Raw genomic sequence first — 21,195 nt, forward strand, 5'->3', positions numbered from 1 at the left:
CCCAGTCAGAGTGGCCAGTGGTCAGGCCTGATGGGAGTTAGATTAGTCTGGAGACATCTTCATGGTTACAGGCTTCCCACCCCTGGGTTAAGGGAAATATCTTGGGATATCTTGCCCCTTTCTGAGTGGAATGAAATCAAGACGGCAGCGACACCTAGTGGCACATCCTAGCTAAATTGGGCCCCAGCTGATGCTCAGGCTAATAAGGGGAAATCTACCCTCTTACCTCCTAGCTTTATCCTAGACATCCCCATAGCGACTGGAGTGGTCAAGAGCTTCTCTTTAGCTGCTGTTCTTTCTCTGTTCCCTCCATCACCCCCCCCCTCCGCTCTCAGCACTGGGAAAGGCCAGGATTGGCCTAGATGAAAGAAAGGGATTTCTAGGGTTCTTTCAGTGTGGTTGTCATGGTGATGCTAGAGCAGAAAATCCTCTAACCCCTCTCCATCTCTCCCTCCCCCCCGCACTACTGCAGCAGCCGAAGTCCTCACAGTTTCTGAGGCTGCCTCATTTAGTCATAACCCCTCATGTGAAAATGTCAAGGGGCCACAAAAACAAGCAAGCAGACCAGGACAGGCAGGCCATTCTGCGTTGGTGCAAATTGTTGCAGAAATATACTAATATGCAGGAACACATACAGAAATGCACTTTTGATGCTGGCAAATATGACAACTCCAGCTTTATTTATTTGTTGAATTTAGGACCTTGTGGAATGCCCAAGGCAGCAAAACCACAAAATATACAAAAACATGCACATTAAATCATTAAAACAGAAACCATCATACCAAGTCATGCATGTTTGCAATTTCTCATATAGCCTGAAACAGGCCTGCCAAACCAAATGCTGGCATGTCCTTGCAGACTTAATACACATGAGCAATGTATATGTCACATTCAGTACTTTATCAGGGATTTCCACAAACATCTATAGGTAGATACATGTACATTTGCGTTTCCACATGCAGAAGTAGGAATTGGATGGTACACACACTTCCAATAGGTCTTTTCCTGCCCCCTCCTCTTCAAAGCAGTACAATTATGTTCAGCGAGACTGGAGCAGCATGACAAGGTGTAATTTAGAATACAGCCGGGCCCTGCAGATATGCAACCAGGCGAGTGTGTTATTAACACCTAAAGAACCCCTGGCAGGTCTGGAACTGAGACGTGCAATTACAGCACTTAGCAAAGAAAGAGGAGACAATGCCAGAACAAGAGACTATTTCCACCAGGCCTGTGGGAGATGCAGTTGAATTTACCCTCAACATTTACTTTCTTTTAGAATCAAAACCACAGCAAGTTCAGACACTTTTTGACCTGGCTCCATGCTTCAAGAAAAAGGAAGAAGAAAAGACACACAAAATTCTGTGCTGAGAAATTCACTGCAAAGAACACCATGGGGAAAGTTTATCCTCAGCACGCGTGCACACACACACATGCCAAAAGGGGAGCACACATCAGTGACTATTCAGAATCTGGTGTGAACAGCATGAATTGTCCCAGATACATCCTGAAACACAAGCTAGTGGTATGCCGACACCCTGAGGGCTGAGAGGGTGGAGACCCTCTGTCATAGTTCTAGTTAGGTCTGCAGCCTACTTATTCAATAGCAAAAAGAGAAAATAAGATGTAATCCTCCCTCCCTCCGAATTATTTTGGTAGAGAATGTTTGACACTGAGGGCTTCGAGGGCTTTAATTTATATTTGATGTATTTGAGCTTAGTCCAGTTTCAGCAAATGTTGAAAGGGAGATGTGAGTCATCATGGCTAGGCATGCACATCTTTGCTACATATTACCAAGGGCAGTGTCACATTAACTGGCCTTTTTTTGGTGGGAGAGGGATATGTTAAACATCTTCATAAAATTTATATATGGATCCTGGCCATTTCCCTGTACTTCAGATCCAATAATAATTTGAAGTGGGGACCAAAGCAGTCAATGCCCCCAATCCTCTCTTCTCTTTCTGTAAAGATTTACAGATCTCAAAGTTGCACAGGTGAACCTGGGATCTGGATGCTGAGAGGAAATAACTGGCTAGAACACTAATCTGCTATCTTGGCAACTCAACATTTAAACCCCCTCTGAACATGCAAAGAGCACCAGCCTCACCTTGATTCATTACATTAGTCATGAGGCTTGTATGGAGAAAAAGGATAGTATTTATTGAGTCAAAGTGCACTGGATCATCTTAGATGTGGGGGAGTTAAAAGTGTCTTTGCAGCTGCTGTTTTGAGAAGGAGCTAGGAAGTTGTTGGCATCTGTCTGTCTTAAGAGACAATGAAGAGGGCCTCCGGGGTGAAGTCAAACTGCTGTGTTAGCAGCATTGAAGTGACCTCCCCGGGGCACAAGCCTTGGCTGCCCATATGACAAGACTCACTTCTCAGCCTTGCTGATGTGGCTCAAAGGAAAGCAGAGCAATAGGTCTGGCACCACTCAGCTGCGGGAGTTTCCAAAAGGAGGCATACAAGGTGCCACCCAACCCTCTCAGGGACTCCACTCTGGATTTGTGTGGCGGTTACTCCATGGAGTTTCCTTCTCTTGAAGATATTCCACAAAGCAGCCGGGGTTTAGGACCAGAGTTTTCCTTCTTCTAGATGGGCTCCCTTCCCAGCTTGAGGAGCCCCATCTGCCCCTCACTTCCCTCCACAGCAGGAGTCAGCAAACTTTTTCAGCAGGGGGCCGGTCCACTGTCCCTCAGACCTTGTGGGGGGCCAGACTATATTTTTTGGGGGAAATGAACGAATTCCTATGCACCACAAATAACCCAGAGATACATTTTAAATAAAAGGACACAGTCTACTCATGTAAAAACACGCTGATTCCCAGACCGTCCGTGGGCGGATTGAGAAGGTGATTGGGCCAGATCTGGCCCCTGGGCTTTAGTTTGCCTACCCATGCTCCACAGCATATGCAGGGTAGAGCATAACTGTAAGGTTCAATCAGCACCATGGACAAAGGCACAGCATCTTCAGCACTATGGACAGCACACCCATTGTGATAAATATTGCCTGGTCAAACCTTAAGCCATTGTCCTGCCTCCAGTGCTGAGTGGCGGCTGGTGCCCATTGGAACTGCTAAAGTGGAAGGCTGGGAGGCCAACAGCAGGTGGAGCCAGGCTGAGTCAACTAATTCTAGTTTCTCCCCCAACCTCCTCCCTGCTGTGATCTACAAGGGCAACACTGAGACTAAGGAGGAGGAAGCCAGCGGGAAATGTCAACCCTTAGACTGGTTAGTGAGTAGGAAGGCAGGCAGGCAGGTGGGGCAGGCTGAGGGCAGGCTGAGCTTAGTGGAGCAGTGCTCTAGTTGCCCTCTGCCCGCCCGCACTTAGGGCATTATGAGTTCCAGGGACGTTATGGACTTGTTTAAGCCCTTTCATTCACCCCCCCTCCCCATTTCTGGCACTCAGAGAAGGGGCAGCTTTAGTATCAAGTTGTCTCCAGTGGGTATTTTGTCTAATGATACAGCCAAGCCACAGGAGAAACTTTATAAAGCATTCACCTTTTCAGCATTCTGTCCTTACAAAGACTGAAAATTCTAGTCATCATAACATCAAGATGCTTTTTTCTGAAATTTGATCTACCTGGAAAGGGGTAAAATCTGGACACATTTCAGAAGCTGTTGATAAATAATGGCTGTGTTGCAGCTTCAAATATTGTTTTCTGGTGCAGCTGTCCCCTGCTTCCTACCATTTTTGGGGGCCCTCAAACTGTGGCATCATACCAGACTTTTAAAGCAGTATGATACCACTTCAAAAAGCCATGGCTCCCTCCTCCCAGTTATGAGAGCTGTCATTTGTTAAAGGCACTGAAAGTTATTCAGAGACACCTCTTCCCCTCCCAGACCCACAGTCTGCAGAGTTCCCTGGGAAGGATTGATTGTTAAATCAGTTTCAGCACTGTAGCTCTGGGAGGGGAATAGGAATCTCCTAACAACTCTCAGCACCCTTAACAAACTACAGAATGCTTTTGAGGAAGGCTTGACTTTTAAAAGTGACATCATAGTGCTTTAAACATTTGGTGTGAATGTGGCCTAAATCTTAATTTTCTCTTTTAGTAGGTTGGAGTTGCCAGGTTCAAGGGTACTGCAAAGGTTCTCTTTGTGTTGGCTTGGTGAACATCTGTGTGTATTCTTAATATTATAAAGTCTCAAAGGTTTCATTTGCAATAGGTTATCTACATAAAGGCACGTTTATATCCCGCCCTCCCCAGCCGAAGCCGGGCTCAGGGCGGTTAACAACAATAAAACAGTACAAAAGTACAGCATAAATTATATTCTTGCTATGGTTGTTCAGCACATGATCACTGCCAGATTAAAGCTTCCCAGATGGAGCCTGATTCCCAAAAGAAAAATGGCCCTTGCCAGAGTGAGCAGGCAGCAGCTGCAGAAGACAGAAGATGTGGGAAGGGAAGTTGTTGCAGATGGATGAGTGTTTGTGAAATGCTGCTTTGTGTGTGTTTTCCTGTGAATTGCTGCTGCAGGTATTCATATGTGAAGTGGTTTTGCCAATGTTTGTGTCGCCATTTTTTACTTTTTTCATTAAGGCTTTTAAGCTGCAACCCTAATCCTGTTTATTTGGGAGTATACCCCTTAAATTCAATAGGATTTACTTTTGAGTAAATAGCATTATCCTGTAAAGCACTATGTGCACACACACAGGCGAAGCTTAATGTCCTGGCTGCTACTTTAACAGGCCAGTTCCCCATCTATATTCAGTGGGGCTTACTCTCAGGTGAGCTACATAGGAGGCTGCATTTTACTTGTTATCTGCTCGAGATCATTCCGCTTCCTCAAGGAAATTCTCAGACTACAGCTGTGTGCTTGTATAGTTCCATATGAAATGATGCTGCATGTAAAGTGCTTCTGCTTGTGTGCTTTATTTTTTGTTTTTTTAATTTTTAAAATGTATACCCCAGTTCATTTTAAAATAAAAAATAACAACTGTAATAAAATCTATAACAGTTTTCCCATTCCTAACAAAATTCTCAGCAACAAATCTCAAAACAGACCCCCAAAACTAAAACATTAGAGGTAACTCAGCAGAAGCGGGGGGAACCCAGTTAGTCAAAAACATTTTAAAACATTTTTACTAACAATGCTGTGATGGGGCCTGAGGCTTCTCCTCCCCCCCAAAAAAAAATCTAGCCCTGTTTACTGTCAGCCACACCTTATGGCTGTGCTATGCATTCATTTTCCTTACACATTTGCTCTTTAATTTTTTTTTATTATTTAAATATATGCAGTTTTAACCCTGCATACTTAACCTCTTCAGTTTGTGTTGGGAAGCCACAGAGAGAAACCATCTGAATGCCTCATGATCATCTTCTTGCCTGAAGAGTGTGTCTGCATCTGCTTTTGCAGCATGGGGCCATGCTGGAAAGCCCTTGCTAATCACAGGTCCCTCTTGTTATGTGAGCCTGAGATAAACTAGATACCTGTACAGTCTCTCCATGGTTTTGAGTTTGGTAATGAGTTGCAATTCCAAACCATGGAGAGACCTGGTTTGAACAAAGACATTGGATTCTTATCTCATTATACATGACTAAGCCATTTTTCACCTTCTCACCCCTTGCCTTTTCCTGGAAGACCTATTGCAGTCGTTAAGAGTCGTCAACAGGCTCATCTCAGCTATCTGCCAATCTCCCATTCCCACCACCCTTCTGAGTAATACCCCTCCCCACCTTCTCACTATATAGAAGGATCTGGCAACTTCTGTTTCAGTGTATCTGAAGAAGTGTGCATGCACACGAAAGCTCATACCAAGAACTAATTTAGTTGGTCTTTAAGGTGCTACTGGAAGGAATTTTTTTATTTTGACTATGGCAGACCAACACGGCTACCTACCTGTAACTCCCATCAGATATCAAGGAAATAAACAACTACCTGACTTTTAGAAAATACCTGAAGGTGTTTTTAATGTTTGATGTTTTATTGTGTTTTTAATATTTTATTGGGAGCCACCCAGAGTGGCTGGGGAAACCCAGCCAGATGGGTAGGGTATAAATTATTATTATTTTTTCTTTTTGCTTGGTGGTGTGCACCTTTCCCTTCTCTGCTTATTTTCATAGCTCTGTAGGTAAATTGTTATTTATTTATTTTACAGATTGATAAACTGCTTAAGAACACAAGATGAGTCTTCTGGATCAGGCCAATGGCCCAATCAGTCCATGGCATCCTGTTCTCACGGGGTCCATCGGATGCCTGTGGGAAGCCTGCAGGCTGGGCATGGATGCAGCAACAGCGCTTGGCTCACTTATGCTTCCCAGGAACTGGTATTCAGGGGCAGAATGCCAGAAGCTGTTGGAGTGGCATTTGATAAGCTAAAATAAGATTAAATGCAAACAATCAAACTACCTCTAGAAACAACCAATGCCATTTCTACAATTCTACAATTAAAAGTCCACATAACGGCCGGGTCACACTTCAAGCAGGTAGGAAACAGACCTCCCATTTCTCTTCTTTCTCAGAGTCCTGGGTGGTGGTTGGCTGTCTGTCTCTGGCCCATTCATTGAAGGATCAAAATATGGGCAAGAGGGAAGTTCCCGCCTCTCACTGTGACTGTATCCCATTCCCTGCAGCCCTGAAGGGAGGCTTTCCACTTATTCCGATATCCATTGATATATCCTACAGTGCAGTGGAACCAGTGGGAATATAAATCAGCTTTGGGATTTCTTTGCCACCAGCTTCGTGACATCATCGACACTGGCACCATGACGTCAACCTCAGCATTAAGGGCAGTGGCACCACCACCAGCATCAATTCCACCGGAGCGCACAGCATCATCAGCATCCTTCTGCCTCTGTCCCTGCATCTCCGCTGTTGGGTACCGGGCCGTACCATTCACACTCGCCAGGGAGGGGGGGGCGGAGGAGAGAGCAGCCGAGCTCCTCCCCTTCTCCCGTCGCCTAATGGTCTACCCCGGGATTCGCTTCGCAGAGGCAAGGCGCCTACCACTGCAGCCGCAGAGGGGGGAAGGGAAGCATTTGGGCGAGTCCACGCGCAGGAGCGCCGCTTAACTGGGCAGGGCTGGTTGCTGAGGCTCACAGAAGGACTTGGGAGGAGCCGCGCCAGGCTGGCTGTTCCTTTCTCTCGAGCGATCTCCCGCTCCCAAAGCGCAGGGGAACAAGGGCACCCATCTTTCCCTATAGATCCTTTCCCCAGGGGGCAGGCGCGCCGAGAAAGCGCTTTGGAGGACCCTTTCCCGGCTAGAGAGAGAGATCCCTGCTGCAAATCCCTTCAGAAGCAAAGGATCCCAGAGGGCTAAAAGGAAAATAGCAGCCTCATCTTCCCTACAGGAGACAGATCTGCTGCAGGGAGGGAGCCTCTCCCCGTTAGTCGCCCCCCCCCCTTGAGAAGTCCCTGGCAGGCTGGCCGTTCTCTGGATCCTCCTTTAGCTGGGCAACCCCTGAGATCTCCGCAGCAGCCGTCCGGGGGTGGGGGTGGTGGGGATCCCACCTGGAAGGCTTAGCAAACCCCACCCCACCCAGAGACGCAGCGCTCGAGGGGGTCCCCTCCCTAGGAGTCCCCCTGCCCCCCGCCGACCCCCTGCGACCCCCCTCCCGGCGCCAACATGAATTACCTGCGCAGGCGTCTCTCGGACAGCAACTTCATGGCCAACCTGCCCAACGGCTACATGACGGACCTGCAGCGCCCGCAGCCCCCTCCGCCGCCCCCCAGCGCCACCTCGCCGTCGCCCGGCAGCATCTCGCCCGCCGAAAGGCCGCCGTCGGCCCCCAGCCCGGGCGCGGGCAGCAGCGGCGGGGCCGGGGGCTTCTTCTCCTCCCTCTCCAACGCCGTGAAGCAAACGACCGCGGCGGCGGCGGCCACCTTCAGCGAGCAGGTCGGGGGGGTCGCCGGCTCCGGAGGGTCCTCGGGGCGCAGCAAAGTGCTGCTGGTGGTGGATGAGCCAGGGACAGACTGGTAAGGAGCTGGCAAGGGGAGATGGGGAAGCCGCCCCTCCCGCCCCGCTTATCCCTCCATCTCTCCATCCATCCACCCTTCCTTCCTCCTTCTGCCTGAAGGAGACAAAGGATCAGCTACTCCCCCCCCCCCATCACCGCTCCCAGTTCTCCAGAGGGGGCCAACCATCTCTATTATATCTCCCTTCTCCCAGCCTTGGCCCCTTCGAGTGTCGGGGCACCAAGATGTGGCAGATGCTTCCTCCAGGCCGGCTTCCCCCCACCCAACTGTCTCCACACTGCCTGGCACCTTTGTGTCAAGCATAGGGCAAGCTGGCAAACTGGTAGCTGCTCTTCAGCCCACTCCTGGCTCACCTGGTGCCCTCCAGGTGTTTCAGGCTGTGGCTTCCATTGGTCCCCCCAGCCAGCACTGCCCAAACATCTGGAGGGCACCAGGTTGGAAAGCTTCTTAAACCCTGCCGCCCGCCCCCCGCACAACAAGGCCAGCAGCTCCTTATCATGCATGCGCTGCAGTGCCTCTCTTCATTCCTGCCAGTGTTCTCACTTTTGCAGGCTCCCACCTTCCTTTAGAGTTCACCCATCCATCCCTCTTCCACCTCTTCATCCGACCTGTCATTCCATCCCAAAATCCATTCCCCCCTCAGCTATTGCATCACCCCTCACTTTCTCTTCTTATTTTCCCTTTGCACTTTTCTGCTGCCGCATGCCCCATCTGTGTCTGTGCTGAGTATCTATTGCCCGTCTAACAGGGCTGTGAGAGGTGACAAAGAAAGGGATAGAAGGAGGAAGGTGTCAGACAGCAGGTGGACCTTGATGGCCACCAGGCTATGTACCCTTTGGCCTGCACCAGAGGTGAACTCAGCCCAGGGTCATTGTAGACCATGTTTTCATTAAGAGGAGGAAAGGGGAGAGATTTCCAGGTGAAACAGGTTGGTGTGTGTTGAAGTTGTGGGAAAGAAATGGTGCTTAGTTTTCCTAACACAAACGGTTAACCAAAAGAAAAGAAAAGAAAAGAGGGGATGGACAACCAGCATTTGTCTTGCAGCCCCAACCTGTATCAGGCTGAGAAGTCAAAATGCCAGCTGGGTGACGAGTGCCAATTTGGCTGCCCTCCCAGTCTGCCTCTTGGGTTGGCTGGCCTTGCTAAGGTATGGAGGAGGTCTGAATAATTGAAGAGGAATTTCAGGGAGTTATCTGGGCAAAATGGAAGATGCTTCTCTCTGTGTCTGCCTTTCCCCCTCCCCAGGCTCATGGAAGATGAAGGGGAAGGGGAACTGTCTGGGTTCATCCTTCAGCTTTTTGGTGAAACAATTTTGCACTCCCTTAGGGAATGATCACAACCAAAAGCCAGGATTGTTCTTAAGGCTGCATGGTCTAATTTTGTTCCAAGTCTCCAGAGAATGTGTGACTCTCTGGTTTGACACACCAGTCAGACCCAGTCCCTCCAGACTCACCTTCCTGCCCCCACCATGCCTTCACCCAGATTCCCCTCCCTTCAGAGGCTACAGCACAAGCACCAGTTGTCTCCTGGCTCTCCCAGAGCCTACACTTGTCCTCTGCCTTCTTTCCCCCCAACCGCCCGGCTTCCTTGGCTGGGTGACCTTCTCTACCCACAGCTGTTGGGCCACTCTGGCCAGTAAGTGGCATGGTTGCCCAGTTTTCCAGAAGCCAACATGAAGAGAAGGCTCCATTTACCTGTGGTTTCTATACAGGGACTCTGAGACCCACCAGCCAGAGAGCACAAGCCTATGAAGGTATCAGTCCCTTGAGCATTGCTTCCTGTGCCAAAATCCCAGGCTGGACACAGCTGGGGACAGGCATGTTATATGGCATGGAGCTAAATCATGCCTAGCTTCCTGTGCTAGGCATCCCCCGAGAGCCTTCTCTCGCCTGCCCCTGTTTTCTCTGTCAGAGCAACATTACAGGGTGAGAATGGACTCTGTGAACTCTCCCAAGGGAATCATGATTTTGAGAGGTTGTGATAACCAAGAAGGGCTAGTTGAACAAGACTGATGGGTAAGAAGATGGAGAACTCAATGCTTCCATTATGAATGGGATCAGTCCTTGTGCATGGAATTGGATCAGATGAAATGAGCACATGCACACATAATGTACAATAAATAGGGATTTTAAACTAGAAAACACAGCACTACTGCTGAGCTTTGAAACTGAATGCCCCAGAATATGCTAATGGTCAACTGTATAACTGGATTAGAAAATGAGCTAGACAAATTGATGGCAGGCAGGAATATTAGGACAGCACCAGTTTGTAGAATTGTGTTTTGTTTTTGTTTTAATGTGGGAAAATCAACACAAGTGGGCTGAGTCAGGACCTGCAAGCTCAGTCCATCTCAGAGGATTCAGGAGGATTGCCAGTGCGCCATAATCCCCTGGAGGGAGGAAAGGAAAAAGCCAATTCATTGTGACTTCTCCATTAGTTAAACAATGGTTTTGTGAATGATGATCTAATTAACCTGTAGAATGGGTGTAAACCGAAGGAGTGTAAGCTGTTTTATATACCTCCTTTATAACACCTGATACTGTCAACTGTCCATAACAGGATACTGGCTAAAATAGATAATTGGTTGTCGTGACATACTAAGCCTTGGGATACATCAGTAACTATGTTATACTAAAGCAGGGGTGCCCAAACTTTTTTCAAAGAGGGCCAGATTTGATGAAGTGAACATGTGTGAGGGCCGACCAAAGTTGTTGAGCTTTTTTTAGGACATATACTGCTGCCATGGGGGCTGGATTGGGCCCCCAAAACGAACTGTACTATGTACTAAAGCAAGGGGCTTGGACTAGATGACCTTTGAGCCAGGCTCCTTTCCAGCTCTACACTTCTATGATTCTATGAATTCTACCAGTTTCTCATGCAGCATGTTTATGTCCCAGTGGCCCACAGGAAGCTGCATTTCCCAAGATCATTCAAGGTTTCCCAGCCCTTTCATGCCTTTGAGTTATACATTGGGTGTTATTCATAAACAGAGGAAGATCTTCTGGAAATATATATATTTCTGGCAGCTGTGGGGCTACTCTGGTCTGCAACCTCAATGGTTTTCAGTCCTCCATCATCCCTGCAGTTGCCAGACAGAGCAGGTGCCGGCCTTGCTGCCTCTTTGTCATTGTTATGGACTGTTCATGTTTCAAGAGCTCTGCCTGTTCTCCGTGTGTTTGTGTGAAGGCAGAATTGGATGTGCAGATTAACTCAAAACAGTCCTTCACTTTCAAACACTTGAGGGAAAAGGGGGCATCTGTTTGTAAGCAACAAAGAGTGACTGCAAGCATGCGCCTTACCAAAAAACAAAAAATGAACTGAATAAGGAAAGCTGTGTTATCATTATTGTTGTTGTTGTTGTTGTTGTTGTTGTTGTTGTTGTTGTTGTTGTTAACACCTCCCACTGCAAAAAATAAGCTCCTAAGCACTTTAAAAAACTAGCATAAAGTATAAAAAAACTAGTTACACAGAAAATTAAAATGTAAAGAACCATAATTTAAAGCAGTGCTTTTTTTGGTTAAAAACAAAACAAAATCATAAGGTGCTGGTACTCAGATTTTGATAAACATGCAGTGGGTGCCAACACCCAATGGTTGTCATGAACAGCAAAAGAAAAAGAGGTGGCTGAAATTCAGTTCAGTGAGTACTATCACATATAAAAATAATTGATTAAAATACAAAACAAAATAATCGTGTTAAAACATTGAGCTATAGATCCATAAATTAAAATTAAAGCATACCTGTTAAAACAATACAGCAATTGAAACAGGAGACTTGGGTTGAGACATCAAAGGAATGCCTGTGTAAACCGGTGTGTCTTTAGAGGCCAACAGAATGCCAATACAGATGGCGGTTAACTCTAATAACTATTGACCAATGGAGACCTACCTGGGTTCCAGCTTGATCAATCTCTGCCACGTTTTAGTCACCTCACCATCATGGCTATGGCAGAGCCCTATTTCCTTCTGTGTCAGAGAAGGACACTGTGGCTTGGGCACACACACATTCCTAGGTGGTTCACTAGACAAGCTCCCAATCTCAGGCCATGTGGTTTCTCTGTTCAAGCTCTACATCCCAGGCACAGGCAAAGGAAGTCTTGTTAGAAAAACATTGGTGACCTTAGGGGAGTCATGGTGCATCCATACAGAGCTGATTGCAGGGGGCTCCTTAATTCACACTTCTTTTTAGTGGATTGGGTTTTACCAGTATGTCTTCCTCTGGTGGGGCACCATGACACAGTCTCTGTTGATAAGATTGCTCTGGGTGCAATTCTGAAGTAACCAGGCTTACTGTTGGTGTACATTTGGTCTATATGCAGGTGCTTCTTTGACTCTTTGAATTTATACCTGCAGGCCCTGGTGGAATGACATTAAAACCATGGTTTATGTGAACCCTGCCCAGTGGCTTAATCATTTACTGAAGCTATCCTTTTGTTATTGTTCATAACCTTGGCTTGTTTTAACTATGGCTTGGCATTATATGTGAACCCAAAACCAACCCACCTTGGGCCCTTGCCAGGCTACAAAGGCATGAAGCAGAAGCAGTTGGAAAAGAAAAGAAATGTTGGAGATACAAGCCATGGTTTATTTGATCATCTGTGGGACAACTTGTGGTTAAGGCAAGGCTGAAATAAACCAAGGGAAACCATTGGCAAGATTCTGTGCAAACACAATGTACAAACCATTTTAAAATCCTGGCTTCAGGGAGAGTGTTTTTAAGCATATTTTTAACCATTTGACTTCCAAGAAGGAGGATTTAGTATCCTGCTACAAGTCCCTTAAGCAAAAATGCTGATTTATATATTACCAGATCATCCTTTTATTAATAGCCTCTAGTAGCCATTTGATTTCCTGCCTGGCTCTATCTCACTTATGACCGGCCTTCACTCACCTGTGATATATCAGGTTTGGGTATCTGTGTTTTGTGATTGCCTGTGCATGGCAGAATATGCTGCTACACTCAGCTATCCCCTTTCTTCTCATGGTATAGTCTCTCCCACTCGCTCTTTCACTCCACCCCTGCTCCTTCTGTTCCCAATTGGCACAGGCCCCCCAAACCCCTCACTCCAGCATTGCATGGTCCATGTGCCAGTTGCCATCCGGAGGTTTTGGGCATGGGGATGCCAGCCCTTGTGTGGTTGCAGTTGTTGTAGTAGGTATGTGTGAAGGTGCGTGAGATTTGAGGAACCTCACTTAGACAGAGGTCAGGATACTCAATAGGGAAGAATGTAAACATGCATGCCAGTTAAGTTTATTATGTGAATTAGCAAGATGTGATTTCTGCAGCCTGAATGTGTCAAATCCCAGGCTGCCAATGTTGAGGATTGTCACAGTAGGCCAATTGGCCATCTGTTGTGAATTTGCATCCCTCCCTCCCTCCCTCCCTCTCTCTCATCTATCTATCATCTATCATCTATCTATCTATCTATCTATCTATCTATCTATCTATCTATCTATCTATCATCTATCTATCTATCTATCTATCTATCTATCTATCTATCTGTCATCTATCTGTCATCTATCTATCTATCTATCTATCTATCTATCTATCTATCTATCTATCATCTATCTGTCATCTATCTATCATCATCTATCTATCTATCATCTATCATCATCTATCCTGCAAGCAAATAGCATAGAAATTCCAAACTTCTAAGTAGTTAATCAGTTACCTCCTTTGTACAAATGTAACCTACAGAATTCAGTGCTGCAAGATGGAGTGGATGATGGCATTTGGCTCAACAAAAGGATGAGACAGATCCATGGGGTTGGGTGGGAATATGTTTATCCACAGCAACTAGCCATGGTCAGGAAATGGAGACCCCATGTACAGAGACAGTATACCTGTATAATATAACAGATAACAGTGATCAAGAATAGGGGAAGGCTATTGCTTTTAACTCCTGCCTATGAGGTTCTCAGATACAGATTGCTGGCTGTTATTGGAAAACAAAATGCTGGCCAAAATGGGATTTTCATCTGATTTGTTCTAATATTCCTAATGACATACATATCACATTTTCCCCCATTTGACATGATTGAATTTGGTGGACAATTGCGCAAATACTTCTTAAGGTAAGAAGCCCTCAATAAAAGGAAAGAGTCCTTAATAAAAAGCACAGAGTAGCATTCTCTCTTGTTGGAATGACTGGTTCTTGTAGAGCCTCTCTGGGTCTCTGAGGCCAGCTGGTTAACAGGGTGACTCAGAAACACCCCAATGGCATCACCAGGGTTATTATAATAGCACAGCAAGTTAAGTGCCTAGGCTTACATTCAGCTCCCAGCGGAATTGAGGCTGGCTAATGTGGTCAACGTGCATGCTGGGGAAATGAGCTACAAATATATTTCCCTTCTAGGGACCTCTTATGCAAGCAAAGAAGGGGGTTGAAGAGCGACAGTATCTGGCTGAAGCAGGGGCAATGTGGGGTGGTAGGTGGTCTGCCCTACTCGCTCCACTTGACTTCCTCCGCATCGCACCCCCAACCGTAATGCATGCTTTGGGCATCCTGCTTTCTCCTAGAGATTGCAGCTTCAGTATGCGTGCGCCGTAGGGAGCATGGATTGGCGATGTTTGTCGCAGGCGGCTCTGGATCCCTGCTGGGGATGATGTGTCAGGATGCAAAGGCTGTTGTTTCACGGCAGGGCAAGATAGAGGGTGTCAGTGCCTTGAAGGCTGCGGCAGACACACAGCAGCCCCAAGCAGCTGCAGCCAAAGCCCTGCTCCCCAGCTGTCTCCCACTGGGTGTGCAGCACCATGCTGAACAGAAGATCAAAAGGCTGCCTTGTATATGCTGCCATCTCTTGCACCCTTCCCTGAGCTCATTGTCCTAAGCCACAGCCTCTGAGCCTTGCTTGAATCACCCGGGTCCATGTGCTCTGGGCATCACTTTCAATGGAATGAATGGCCTGTTGGTTTGCAAGGATACCTGCCACCCAACTTGACTTTGACTGAACCACTGCATAGTTCTCCTTTCTACTTGTTTTAATTGTTAGCCAAAGAGGCAGCCATGCTAGTCTCTTGCAGCAGCAAAACCAACGAACGCTTTGTGTCATCTTAATGCAGAGATGGGGAAGCTACCCCCCACCCCCCGGATGCTGTTGAACTCTCATCAGCCCCAGTCATCATGGCCAGTGCTCAGGGATGAAGGGAACTGTAGACCAGAGACATCTGGAGAGAACAAGGTTCCCCATTCATTCTAGCATCACCTATCCTTTGCCAGCATGCTAGCAGGGGCAGAGGGGAGATGTAGTCTGAAATTCCTAGAAGGTGCCAGGTTGGCAAAAGTGGTTGCAAAGGGTTACTGTGTTTGCTTGCCAAACCTTTCACCTTGAATTTTATTGTCACAAAATGCCCTTTTTTGCATTTCTTTCCCCGTAAACCCCAGCCATTACGTTCCCTCCCCACCCACTTTTATACTCACATGGATATATTTGTGCCTACTGAGGATTACACTTCATTCATCGATGGACTCAGCGACCACCAAAAGCTTGTGCCATGGCAGAGCTGTTAGATTTTCAGAAGCCACAAGGCATTTCCACGCTTCTGCTACAATTGAAGGCAGGCATGAGCATGTGTGTGCTCTGATTCCACAGTGTTGTGAATGTGTGCGCTACACATCCTGAGTGGTTGGGAGGAGGGATGGGGTACAAATCCATTTTTATTGTAAGATGCTTAAATGATTTTGAAAATTATATTAAGAGTCTTTAAAAAATATTTTAAAAAATCATATTCCAGTTATTCCTATTTACTAGGGGCAGCTTTTATTTTCTGCTTTCCAGTCCCAGGTAAACCAATGCCCCCTATTTTTGCTTTTTGGGGGGGATGCCTTTTAATATTTTTTGTTAGTAGAGAATGCAAGAGCTATAGTTCTGCAGCAGTGCTGGGATCAATGGGAGTTATAGTTCAAAACAGCCGGCAGGCACCAGGTTGGTGTAGCCTGTTCTGCAGTGTTGAGTTCCCTCCCCAGGCAATCTAGGAGGGAAATCTCTGAGCAGAGCATATATCTTGTCTCTAGTGCACATGTGATGGCATGTGCACGCATGAACACTAAGTCACCATACACCACGCAGCCTGCTGTTCCATCCACTGCACCTGCTGAAGTCTATTTTGAACTGCCAATGACTTACTACAGAACAAACATGTTTCTTTCTTTCTTTTTCTACTGTATTTGTAAAACCAAAAGAAGAAACACCATCTTGGCTTTTAAGTCAGTGCAGAGCAAATGGATACAGCAGGCGGCAGGCAGAGAAAAGCCTTTGGCAGCGTGGAATGATGGGTGCAGGGAGGATAATGATGCAAGCCATGAAAAAACAGGATGTGAGGGGAGAGGATTGCAAGCCTGTCCTTGCTTTCTTTTGTGAACTGGCGGAGAGTATGCTGGCACCATTTCTGCAGGAGGCATAAGGCAAAATGGCAACAGGGAGCATTGTTTCACCAAGGATGTTCAGGTAGCTGAAGGAAGACCCTGCTGTCTTCTGCCAGGGCGGTTTCACAGGCAGTGCAGCAGTTTGGGTACCAAACTCCCCTGAGAGCAGGATGCCAGGCACCAGATTCCCCAGCACAGCCAGGCAGCAGGGTATTCTGCTCACAAATGACACTCTGCTCATGCCAAGAGGGGTGGTGGAAGAAACTCTGCGGCTGTTCAGAAGCACTCACCCCTCCCATATGCTAAAATAGTTATAGGCAAAATGTGACAACTCTACTGCTGAGTACTGAGGCATGGGAGGGGGGCTTCCTTAGAGTAGAAGATGTTTCGGGAGGAATTTGTCTATGATTATTGATCATTCTTCCAAGGAACCTCTGATAAACACGGAAGAAATCCTACAGTTCCGAGAAAGACTGCTTGAAACCCGCAGAGCTAAGAGGTATCAACCTGCAGTCTAAGGCCCTATTCCTGTAACAACCATTTAGTTGTGCCACAGCTGTGTGCAAAAGTTTATTATTCCTAGTGTTTGTTCACATTCCTGCCTTACAAGAGACATTGTCCCCACCCCCAAGCATTGCACAGGTCTTTCCCCGCTAGCTGTTCACATCAGCATGGCTTCATTAGGGTCAGATTTGTTGCTGCTGCTTGTGTACGCTCCAGGGCACCAATGTTCACACCTTGGCTATCAACAAATTAGGATCAGCTAGGGACCTCAATTAGCATGAAGCTGGTTTGAGAAACAACATGTCAGACAGCAATATTTTATAACCATTTGGGATACAGATGCAGTTTGTTGTGTGAACAGGGCTTAAATCTCCAGAACTGGAAATGTAGTGAGGGCACAGTAAACAGGAGTGTGGACACAACCATGGCCTGTAAAAAGCACTGGCTGACATGGGCAGAGTTTGCTTTCAAGCACTCATTGGGAGGTGCTTGCCTGGGAAATGAATCTTCCCAGCGTGTGGTTAAGAAGACAAGTCCTGCATCTGTTGGCAGATGCGCATGGGGCTGGTTTCCATAGGCAGGAAGTCCACACTGCTGAAGTGGTAGTGAGAACCGGCCTTGGCTCTGAAGACTACAATGCCCAGGATGCTCCAGGAGAGGAAGCAGTGATGGGGGGTGGGGAGAGAAAATGTAAGGTTATAAAGGCTGTGGAAAGAAAATAATAATTGGGACTAGAGCTTCTCTGTCTGGAAGACATAAAAGGCTTCTATATCCCAGCTCTGTGGTTAAGGCTGCACGCAAACCATATATATATAATGTAGATGGCTCCACACTGCAAATAATAATGGGAACTGTAGTTTACCATCACAGAGCTACAAGCACCCTCAACAAACTATGGTTCCCAGGACTCTTTGAGGGAAGCCGAGACATGTAGGCAGCCCATGCTTGCCAAGGTTAGAGTGGCCATTTTTATTTTAAAAATAATGATACTTGGGTGGGGAAGCGGGGAAGCCTCATGCACAAGAGCAGAAGCAGCAAATATATTTAAATAATAATAATAATAAAACAACTCCTATGTCTGGTGCTGGTAAATAAAGTGGACTAAGCCTCTAGGGACTTAGGAAGCTTCTTTGAACTGTGCCAGACCATTGGTCTGTCTAGCCTGGTACTGTCAGCACTGACTGGCAGCAACAAAGGAGATGGGGGTGCTGGGGACTGAGGCTGGGACCCTGGACATGCAAAGCAGCTGCTCCAGTGCTGCAGCCATTGTTGCGCTCCTGCGTAGAATTTGTTGCAGGGTGAATGAGCTGTGCAAAGAGATGGTGGTTAAAGTAACGCAAAGTAAAGTAAAGATGCTCTCTTGCTCTGTAACCCACTCATCTGACCTTGGCCTTAACAGAGCCCGTGGAGGGTTTTTATTATAGGATGCTGAGGGATCACACTCATGCACCCCATCTCTTTCGTGTAGCCAGAGGCAGCTCTGCTATGAGGCAGAGTGAGGCTGCCAACTCTGGCAGCAGATGGGGAGGGAAGCAGGCAAAATGTTGACGCCAGAGCTGCGCATGCCCTGAAGAGCGAGCTTGCTTCCGCTCTAGCGCAGAGGATGCTGCTGTCCCCTCGCCAGTGCTGAAGTAAAATTCAGCTGCCCTTCCAGTTTAAATGCGGGTGGAGTGAAGGATCTTGTCTTCAGCCTCTGGCAGCAACATGTCTTGGGCTGCTCTGCATGCAACCATTTGTGAAATGGCCTGTTGGGGCTGAGCACAACCATGTGGATCAATCTTCTAAGCACACATAAGTTGTGCCTTTATTCTGACTCTGTCTGTCTTAATCTCCCCCCCTTCTTCTTCAAAAAGTCCCATCTTCCCTGACCTTTGGCCATGCTGACTGAGGCTGATGGGATTTGGAGTCCAACAACATATCAGAGGCCACAGGCTCCCCTCTCCCTGATCTAGGCCAAATGGATGTGATGCAAGAGATCCTTCTTGGATCTCCTGGTGTTTTTCTGTTGTTGTTTTTACTTGACTGCAGCCACAGGAGATCTCTACTTTTGATGGTGTTTTAGCCTGTTCCATGCTGTACCATTTCCCTCACCAAACTCATGCCCACCTGAAGCTGTGCTATATAGTGTCAGGGGGTGGGCATCTAGGACAGGGAAACACCACTGTGGGGCTGCAGGGGCCAAACAGCTCCACTCAGTGCTGCTGCACAGATCAAAATGGGAGCTTCTCTGTGGCTATTTTAAAATCCAAGCAAAAAACAATACACTGAGCCTCTGTGTCCCCTTCCCCCTTCTCTTTTGGCCCCCCGCTTCTCTTTATCCATCTTGCCCCTCTCCTTTCTTAGGAAACCAATTAAATATTTTTTTAGTTGGCTAATCACCCACCTTTTAAGCAATTGAACAATTAATTACAAAGTTCAATGTAAATAATTTCAGGGGTAAAAACTGCTATTTAAGGGCCTTTCTGGGCTATCGAGGGAAATGCAAGATAATTGAATGAATGAAGCTCTCTGTTTTACTGTTTCCTTTTGGAAGGCAATATTTGCTTTTTGTCAAGCCTGATTACAGAAACACCCCAAAATCAAAACAGCCTCTTAAAATAAATATGTTCCTTCAGCTCTCAGTCCTAACTAAATTTGAGGGGGCCCCCCAGTTCATAACTTTGGTATGGGGAGGGGGTGGCAACCTGTGACACTTCATATATATTGCTGGACTGTCTCTCCCATCCTCCCTGACCATTGGGCATGCTGGCTGGGACTAGTGGGACTTGGAGTCCAACAGCATCTGGAGGAGACCAGGTCCCCCATTTTTACTTTAGTTGATATGCCTGCTGATTTAATTTGGAGTCCTTCTTTTTGCTTTCTCTTTCCAAAAGATGGCTGTGGTAGCACAGGTCTTGAAATCCTGCCTTAGGGCAGGCTTTGTGACTCACCAGTAAAAACCAGCGCTCAGCTGGTATTTCAAAGGCACACTCCCTTCCTACCCTCATTTTACCTGGCCTAATAATAACTAAAGCATTGCTTTGCTTTGTTTATTGCTTGCCAGTTGCACCTGTTGAACTTCTGTCTGTCAAAGAGGCAGGAAACTTGAGGGGAGGAGGGGAGGGAGCTGCAGCAGATACAACAGCAGGATGCATAAAGCCTTCATGACCTGATCTCTTGTGTTTGAGGGGACTAAGATCCCATACATCTGCTTTCCACATGCAGGTAGAACCAAGTGGGGAATAAGCTAGTAGAATCCAATGGACTCTGGATGGACTGAAAGCTCCCCTATGTGAAAGATTCCCTGTAATTAGAAAACTAATGTTGCAGCGGAAGTTTTGGAGTCTTCTCTATGGGTTCAGAAACATCTCTTCTGATATCAAAGTTTTCTGAAGGCCCAGTCAAACTCCATACCTCTTCAGATTCCTCAAGGAAAGCTCTCCTTTTATGGGGAGGCATTAGCTAGAAGGAACCCACCCCTTGTTTCAAAAAAATTCCCGTTGCGCCCGCCCTGTGGAACGCCCTCCCATGAGATGTCAAAGCGATAAACAACTACCTGACATTCAGAAGACATCTTAAGGCAGCCCTGTTCAGGGAAGTTTTTAACGTGTGATATTTTAGTGTATTTTTGGTTTCTATGGAAGCCGCCCAGAGTGGCTGGGGAGGCCCAGCCAGATGGGCGGGGAATAAATAATAAATTATTATTATTATTATTATTATTATTATTATTATTATTATTATTATTATTATTATTATTATTATACAGTGCACCTTATCTCCATCCAGCCAACTGGAACAGCAGTCTAACTAGATCGCTTCAGCCTTTCCAGAGCACCCCTCCTTCCTGCCTACTTGCAGAAACAGAGGTCCTGTCTACACATGCTACAGAATGCGATGATGGAGGTGATGGAGCAAATTTATGAATGGTCCCTTAACGCTCTGCATATACAGTGATTGCCACCCTTTAGGTCTGTGGGCACAGGTGTGTATTTGAGTGAGTGCCTTGGGTGCCACCCCCTCTCTAGTTACTGCTCGCTAGCCAGTGAGCCCCCTGCAGAGAGACAGAACGTGCATGCATCCTCATGTCACTTTCCCAAGGGATCTCCGTAAAACCTGGATCTAGTAGAACTAATCTGCTTGAAAAGCCCATAGAGTTGAAAGCATAAGTGGGAAAGAGCACCACTCTCCCAGCTTCCTTCTTCAAGGGAGAAAAAGGTAACCAACCCCACCCACATGACCAAGGGGACAGTGAATTGGGAGGGCTCAGAGGTTCTAAGGCAGGCATCCCCAAACTCAGCCCTCCAGATGTTTTGGGACTACAATTCCCATCATCCCTGACCACTGGTCCTGTTAGCTAGGGATGATGGGAGTTGTAGTCCCAAAACGTCTGGAGAGCCAAGTTTGGGAATGCCTGTTCTAAGGGGTACTATCTTGG

At 46.9% G+C, this 21,195-nt stretch overlaps 1 protein-coding gene and 1 long non-coding RNA gene across 3 annotated transcripts in view; one reads left to right on the plus strand and one right to left on the minus strand.

Annotated features, from left to right (window-relative positions):
• The window catches only part of LOC308577352, a 210,648-nt gene that overhangs the window by 35,222 nt on the left and 154,231 nt on the right, over nucleotides 1-21,195 (minus strand). The gene's annotated exons all lie outside the window — the stretch shown is intronic.
• SYN1 (synapsin I) overlaps nucleotides 6,938-21,195 on the plus strand; it is an 88,079-nt gene continuing 73,821 nt past the window's right edge. The window contains exon 1 of one of the 2 annotated variants that reach the window (XM_081177375.1): nucleotides 6,938-7,912. In XM_081177375.1, the coding sequence (XP_081033501.1) occupies nucleotides 7,563-7,912 (350 nt within the window). In that variant the 5' untranslated portion in view covers nucleotides 6,938-7,562. The remainder of the gene's footprint in view (nucleotides 7,913-21,195) is intronic. The other variant, XM_081177376.1, reaches the window with a different exon arrangement.

This window comes from Podarcis bocagei (assembly GCF_964188305.1).
Source record: "Podarcis bocagei genome assembly, chromosome: 17".
NCBI classification, from domain to species: Eukaryota; Metazoa; Chordata; class Lepidosauria; order Squamata; family Lacertidae; genus Podarcis; species Podarcis bocagei.